Source organism: Loa loa, assembly GCF_000183805.2.
Source record: "Loa loa unplaced genomic scaffold supercont3.2, whole genome shotgun sequence".
NCBI lineage: Eukaryota > Metazoa > Nematoda > Chromadorea > Rhabditida > Onchocercidae > Loa > Loa loa.
The window spans coordinates 820,381-829,191 of NW_018108182.1; the positions used below are offsets into that span (position 1 = coordinate 820,381).

The following is an 8,811-nucleotide window of genomic DNA, read 5'->3' on the forward strand; positions in this document are numbered from 1 at the left end:
ATGATGATGATAATGATGATGATGATGATGATGATGATAATGATGATGATGATGATGATAATGATGATAATGATGATGATGATGATGATGATGATAATGATGATGGTGATGATGATGATGATAATGATGATGATAATGATGATGGTGATGATGATGCAAGACAGAAATAACAAGCTGATACATATGCATTCTATAACAAACATTTTGCAGTATCATTTTCAATGATCTCTCATTTTTCCCATGTAAACAGAATTTTTGCAAAGTTATTATTGGAAATGTCATTGTTGTTGCTAATCATTTAGGCATGAAAATGTAACAACAAAGATTAACTACTTAATTGTTCATTCATCTCAAATATATAATGAAAATACTGTTGGCATTATTAAAGAAAAAAAAAAAATCAGAATTTATATCTGATAAATGACCATTGATTAGCATAATTAAACAAAACGATTAAACCATAAGATGAGAATGTCAAATTATTGAAGAGAAAAAAAAAAGAAGAAAAAAAGCTGAACAAGTATATTTTTAATTTCATAATTGCTTATGAACTTTTCGATCATGCTCGAACTTTCAGTTTCGAATTGATTGTTTGTTTCGTTTGATAAATTAAAATTGTACATGAAAATGCTGCTTCTCATCTTCTCTTCAATAAGTACTGTATATTAAATTTCTATAGCTAATTTTAGATTTCTATCTCAAATAACGATACCTTATAGCCAATAATAATCTTTCCCATTCTTTCATTTTCATGAAAAAAAAAAAGATATCATTTCTTCTCTAATATAATTATTGTTGGAGAGAGAAGAAAGAAAAAAAAATTCAACGATTCTCATCGTTTTTATCCTTTTGCAATCAATTTTTTCTTTTTTTTTTGAAAATTATTTCAATCGTTGTATATATTCTAAAAAATCTCTTCAAATACATTTATAAGTAATTGGAAAGAATGAAAAAAAAAGGTGAAATATAGTGTTAATTGAACTTTTTTCTTTTTTTTATTGTTAAAATTAAATCTTAATAATAAATTGTTCTATTGAAAATGAGAATGTTATATGGAAATATCCCTTCTCTACTACTATATTTTTAGGATGTAATGGATTTATTAATATTTGTGAGTGAATGAATGTAAGTATATTATAAAGATGTGTAGTCGATAATCTGCAACTGATTGAAGTAGACGAGAAACTATGCATAGTTGTAGTTGTCAAGCCGACAAATATATGTCACAGAAGCTCTTCATATCCACAAAGACCCATCTGTTCCTCATTTTCATCCCGATCTCTTAATTACATTAGCAAGTATTGTTAGAGTAGTATGCGACAAAATAGCGACTTTAAAATGACTTATTTATTGTTTGTCACAACTCAATCATCCTAAAATCAAATTCATTCTAAATAAAAAAAAAAAAACACACACACAAATTTGGGTGAAATTTTGATGAGAAGAAAATTTAGTATATATCGGATATGAATAGTATCCGTACAGTATTCGGACGAAAAGTTTCATCAAATAATGTTTGAATTTTAGAAAAATGAATAATACAGTTTTGTTTCTGAGAAATCATTTCCACCATAATCATTTGATTGACATCATTTTTCATTGGATAATGTATAATGTTTAAGAAATGAGAGAGAATGTAAACAATGGATGATATAGTAATCTATTCAGTTTAAGACATTTTAAGCATCATTGAATTCTATTAAAAGCATAAATTTAATGGAGCAATAAATAATAATCATAACAGGAAGAGTTTGAAAGGTGGAAATACGGTTCGATGGATAGATCCATTTGAAATACTGCTCTTTTCTTCTTTCATTTCTGTTGTAAGATAAGAATAGAGAAAATAGGGAATAATATAAAAGAATTGAAATTAATATATTTAATTTAAATATTTTTAAATTTACAACAATTAACGAATATATTTTTCGTTTTTTTTTACAAAAGAAAAAAAGAAATGAGAAATGAAAAATTATTTTTTTGAAAAAAATATTTTATTTCAACATTTATATCTATCAACCACTAACAGTATATTTTACAGTAATAATTTGTCATGTACTTTTTTAATAATTAATTTAAAGTAACATCCCAATTATCCAAGTTCTTTAATCTAGCATTTACTCAAATTCATTAACTTTCACATTGTGCTCTTTTATACGAACTCAATTTCTCACATCTCTCTCTCTCTCCCTCTATTTCTCTCTCTCTCTCTCTTTATCTGACAATAATTAATCTTTCTATGATAATATATAAACGATTTACCTGATATTAGAAGCTAAAAATAGGGCCGTTGCTATGGTGGAGAATTGGTTTCATCATCCATATTCATCTCATAACATATATATTCACTTCAATTTGTATTTATTTTTCAAAACAAAAATTCTTCTTTATCGTGAAATTACAAAGTTCATCAATTGGAAGTTAATTTTAAGAGAAAGAGAGGGAGAGGGAGAGAGAGAAAAAGAAACGAAAGGAAAGAGGTCATAGTTCGTAATTATATTTAGCAATTGAGCAAGTTTGAAATGACCTTAATTTTCGTGACAGTTGAATGATGACAACATCATTCAGGTAGCATATCAAAAATCTACTGCTTTTTGATCAACAATGAATGATCAGCTAAAATAAATAACCATTAATGGTATTAATGAATTTATCTTTTCATATTTAAAATTGAAAAAGATGAAATATCAGAAAATTTCAAAAATTTTTAAAATTTAAATTACTTTGCTTTTTTGCTTTCGTATTTCTCATACAGCACAAAAATCCATTTTTTTTTCAGTCAAAATTAAGATTAAAAAACCCGTTTATCATTGCTGGATCCTAAATGTTTGATTCCTCTCCTTAAGCCGGTTCTGAGCCGGTTTTAATATGGCTTATACTAATTAGTGTGTTTGTTATAATATCTGGTTCAGAATAACAAATTAATGTAAATTAGCGCCAATGATAGTTGATCTAACTCTTCAAAATGTAAGCGTACGATACCAGTTACTATTGTCCATTCTTTTCTCTCCTTTATCGCGGTCTTTTTCGGTATTCTTATTCCTTTGTAACCACTAGCTAATGAGGTGCTAGTTGCATCTTCCGTTTCCGTCACCAACGCTTCCTTCCTCTTTCCATTTTGCATCAAAGAAATCCGTCTATCTCATGGTGATTATATTTTTCCGGAATTTCTAACGTCCCGCCAAGTTTACAAATTACCTCAGTTTAAGTCAATAGGGATAGGATAATTTCTGGTCTGAAATTCATGGCATAAATCAAAGTATATACTGAAATAGGGAATGAATTGTGGATGGCCAATTAATCGATTTATTCCAATTCAATTTATGGATATATACTTGAAGAAGGAATTAAATTATGTTTCAGATATAATTTCACATTTTTAATTTGTATTTCCACGTCAAAATCTGACCAATAACATATATCTTCTTTATTTGATTTACAGACATTTACATTTAGTTCTTTTAAAATGTCATAAAAATTGTCGTATTATCTAAAAAAGCATACGAAATGATTGAATGAGTTGACAAGAAAGCTATGAAGCTTGAAAGGAATATGTTGTTAGCATCATCCATTGTCTGTACAGTATGTTATGCAAATGAGCACCTGAACTGCATCATTTAACCGGATGTTGTTGCTTACATCATTATCAGTAGTCCTGTTGAATGCTACACAATTTTCGGCAATCAAATATATTATGTGAATTCTTTTTTCTTCTCTACGAATTACTAATTTTAGGCTTGAAATGCTAGAAGAATCGTATCTATTTTTTTTTTAATTATACATTTTCGGTATCAAAAATATCGATAAAATTTCCAAATTATTTGAATTTGACGACAGCTACTGTTTCGTGTCAACTTTGATGGCCGGTGAAACAATTTCAGAATTGTTGAATGTTTGAAATAATTTAAAAATTTAACTAATTTTTTTTTTAACTGCGATCGGTTAGGATATGGTAGAACATCAATAAAAGTTAAACTATACAATGCAACGGATCATCAACGAATCACCTGATGTGATGATAAGATATTGGTAAAATACAGATGGAAACACATACATTTAATAATGACATTTTTCCTCTTTCACTATTTCCCAAAAGTTAAAGATATTTTAAGGAAAAATTACGGTACTCGTTATTCAGTTGCAGAAGTAATCAATCATTTTGAAAAGTGGGAAACATTGAGAGGAATGAAGGATGATTGTTGGATGATCTGTGGTTCAAGGAGGTCATCCAACTCCTCTAATCCACTTCAAATGCAATACTTTTGCATTGACTGATGAATAAATTACGCATTTTTGGAGTGCAAACTAATCATCTGTCTTTCTGGTATGATGAACATTAACATTATTCAAAAACTTGGCTAATAGTTCACTTCAATTTTATTTTATTTCACATTATTTCAAAAAAAAAAGTTTTAAATCAAATTTATATTAAAGTATAAAGATTTTTTGATACAAACTGTATTTACTTGCTAACTTAATTCTCCAAAAAATTTTTTAAAATTTCCAAAAGCCTAATTTTTCAATAATTTTCAATCACATTTTTGGTTTCATGTCTTTTTTTTTTGAACTGAATTACAATGCAAAATTTTTCAACTGAATATTAATGTTATATCAAATGGAAGAATTGAGTTGAATAAATTCGAAGAATTTTACAATTTTTAAACTTAACTCATACTTCTTCATGTTTTAATTTCAGACATTTGAAGAATATAATTTTATTTTCGAAAATCAAAAAAAAAATTTTTTTAAATCAGAATAATATGAGTTCAATGTAATATAATAAAGAATGCATGTTAAGAAGACTAAAAGTTGTTCATTATTATTTTAACCATTCACGTAAACGTGTGACTCACGTAAGTTTGTTAATGAATGAATCCCATTCATTTCTTCAGTACTGAAGAAATTATTTCGATGCGATTGTTTTATAATTTCAAGAGAATTTCAAAAATGATTTCGAAATTCAAACAAGATTTTTTCACAAAGCGCCAATAAGTAACTTTACGATAGAATTTTTTCCTTTCTCCAAATTAACTTTGTATTAAGAAATTTTACAACTTATTCGAATATTTCGAAATCTTTTCGATGATCATTAGAGTAAACAAATTTAAATTTTTGTCTGTTTCCAATCTAAAGCTTAGCTTTTGATGAAGAGCTAAAGCATATTGTAAAGGCGGAAGACAAGCTTATAATTCAGTCATTTTACGAATAATTTATAAATTAGTTTTTCTTCCTTGGCTATAATTTGATTTATCTTTAGTGTTGTACACACACATACACACACATACATACACATACATACACACACATACACACACACACACACACACACACACACACATACATGCACACACACTTTCCCATTGCGCCGATTTATCAATCACTAATTCGTCATATCCTGCCACTATTACGCCTAAAAATTTTAAAACCAAGGAATGAATCTATTGAAATTTGTTAAATTTCAATTTTCGCTCTCCGTAATCGATGTTATCATGATGTTATAACATACATTAAAGGATGATCATGCTTTCATGGTGACATTCTCATCACTTATGTATGCAATAACATTTAGAGGACATTCCAGACAACGGTTAAATGCGAAAGAGTGATAAGATTAGAGATGGAAGTTTAGCATTTTAGCCAGATAAAAAGGAAATGTTTATGTTTACATGTAACAAATAGGATAAAACGATAGAATTAAAGCTTTTGTAAAATTAAAAACAAAGAAAAAACAAAAGAGAATGATAAGATTGCTAAGATTCATTAAAATGTTATCCTTTTAGTAGTAATTATAAATAAAATTACTCTTCATTTTGAATATCAGTCAACTTCAACCGGATTAAAAAAAATTTCCGGTTATAGCTCATATGGAAACTACGTGGCATTAATGGAATACTATCCCTCCTTCGTCTTATGCTAATTACACATTATATTTCATGATTTTGAAATGTCAGTTTCATCATAAATCCTGTTGCATGGCTAATTAGCTATTGCACTTAACTCTAAGTTTGCTTTGAAATTTGCTATAGATACTGATAAAATCTTTACTGTTAAGCAAGATGACTATCGTTACAATATCTATGATGATCGATGACGATAATAATAATGATAATAGTGACAGCCGACAACAGCGACAGCCATTCATTTTACAGTGCTTTGAAGAATTTACACAGTTTGAAATTGAAGATCATTTATCGGTGCACTGCAATGACCCAAACTATCGGATAATAGGCTTGGTGGCGATGATGATAATGACGGAAGAAGATTGTTACCGATGACACTCGGATTTTCAAGCAGTTTATAGAGTAAAAGTAGCAAGAAATGGAGAATACCTCAAGGCCAAACCTAATTGCCCGATGACAACCGCCAACTATTCTTAGTTTACCTCAATGAGCACTTAACCAAATCGACTATTCATGGTAATGTTTCCATTGTCAGGGACTATTCCTGTCTTTAATTTAAGATATTATTTGTAATTTTAAGACTGATTTTAGAATTAAATAATTTAGCTTAACTGACTAATTAGTTTTTTCATTTCCAGAATAAATGAAATGTCTGATGAATAAAATAACCAATTCCTTTCAGAGGAACATGTGGAAATGTCTACAGTATTGTCATAATTTTACTCAATTAATGCTCCATAATTAATTAGTAAGAAAAGTTTGTAATGTTTAAAGATATTTTCCATAAAATTTTCAGGATTATCTAAAAGAAGATATGTTAGTAAAATAGGAAAAATTGTGTTTATAAAAAAGGAATATTTGCTATTATTGAAAGTTTTAAAATTAAATTTAAAGCAAACCATTTTCAATGTGTTTTACAGGAAATAAAAGAAAAAAAAAAGGAGAAGAAGAGAAGAAATGATTGGAGGACAAAATACAAAAAAAAAAAATTATGCAAAAATTGTTAGATTTCTCGAATAGTTTTAAAAAACAAACGATCACACGGAGCCGACATTGATTTGATAACAACCAAACGAACCAAACAATTATTTCATCGTTTAATCGATTAAGATGAAAAGGAAAAAAAACACTTCAAAACATTTCTGAGGTCATTCCTCATAGAAAAAAAAAAACTGATGCTTTTACTACACCAATACGATAATATAACCGCGGCGGAAAAGGATGGAATAGTGAAAAAGAAATCTTTTCTAAAATGAATACAACTAAAAAAAAAAAAATTAATTTCGGTTATTTGGTTGGAATTAATTTTCACTAAAGGGGGAAAAAAAAACAATATTTGCTTTAAAGGAAAGGAGCCTACGATGAATTATCAATGAGAGAGAAATGACAGTAGAATAAGTAACCTTATCAGCGGGATGTTTCATTTCTTTTTTATCTTTCAGAAATTATCATTATGGTATTATTTTTGTTGTTTACTGTTATCATTTGAACCAAAAATACGATTGAGATATTGGAAATAAAAGAAAAGATTTTCATTGCAATTCATTATCCAGCATATTAGTTGAATTATACTAATTCCATTATTATGCAATATTATGGTCAATCTTCTGGAAAAGAGTCGTAGGAGATTAATTTGATGGATAATTCATCAAATCTTATGAAATTTCAGGACAGGATATTCACAAAGAGAGAGAGAGAGAGAAGAAAAAAAAACTTTCCTGAGATATAGTGAAGAGAAAGAGAGCGGAAAAATGAGGAGAGAGAGATATATTAGAAAATTTCTGTAAGATATGTATGATTTTACCCTCATTAGAACATTTGTATATAACTAAACATTCACTTGGCATATAAGAATTCCCATAATTCATAATTTTCGATGGTCTATCCATCAGTTATAGGAGACAAATCTTTGTCACATCGTGCTGTGAATTTCCTCTTTCGGCAAACATCGAAGAATAGCAAAAGAAGTTTTATTGAATAATTTGGTTTACAAGAGATAGGAATGCAAAGGATACGTAAATTGACGTAAAAGACAGACAGATAAATACGTAAATATTTGGAACCAACATGGAATGAAACGGATAGGCAGACATGCAAACAAATATTGAATGATCTTTTCTCACACAAAAATTTTATTACAAAAATTACAAAAGCAAAATAGAATGAAAGATAGTATGCATGTAAGCAGCACCGCTTTGATCTATCCGATTGCATGTTTCAACTTTTCCACTTCTTCCTTTTCAAGCATATGAGGGAAATTTCCGCATTAACCATACCATTCCCGAGAATTCCTAGCTAATTTTTCGTATGATCCTAAATAAGCGCAAATGATCCTTCGAATGATAAGCTTAACTAAATAGTACAATCTTAATAGCATCATCTTATTGGTTATCTTATCCATCGTTCTGCGTACAGGAAAATAGTTTTCATATATGATAAGTATCGATCAGATTCTCTAAAGTATCAAGTATCATTTAGAGTTCAAAATTTCACACAATTGTACAATACGGTGGTTTGATTTTTTGTCTTCTGAATGATTAACTTATGAGGGATAGATAAGAGAAGTAAAACATGAAAACAAATGTAAGTTTTAGAAATTAAAGAAAAAGAACTTAAAGGATAGATATCTAAATATCACTATAATTGAATTAAGGATTTTAAGTCCATAAAGTATAATAATGTAAATTTATCTCGAATATTCCGAGTTAAATTTTCCAATTGCTAAAATAAGATCCTTTCGATAAGATAAATTCTCAACCTGTCATAATATTTTTTATTGTATTCATAAAAAGGAGAAATTAATCTTTTGCTAAAATATTTTTCTTTATCCTCTAAAATAAATCCCTTATAGAAAGAGAGAGAGAGAGAGAGGAGAGAGAGAAGAAAGAGTAAGAAGGAGGAAGGATAGTAGGTA

The 8,811-nt window shown here is 28.3% G+C and overlaps 1 protein-coding gene across 1 annotated transcript; it reads left to right on the forward strand.

Moving 5' to 3' along the window:
• Positions 1–6,053: 6,053 nt before the first annotated feature.
• LOAG_10272 (hypothetical protein) lies at positions 6,054–6,272 on the forward strand (the record flags this gene model as incomplete). Its single annotated transcript, XM_003145799.1, has 1 exon — positions 6,054–6,272. The coding sequence occupies one exon, from the start codon at positions 6,054–6,056 to the stop codon at positions 6,270–6,272; it is 219 nt and encodes a 72-aa protein (XP_003145847.1).
• Positions 6,273–8,811: the final 2,539 nt, after the last annotated feature.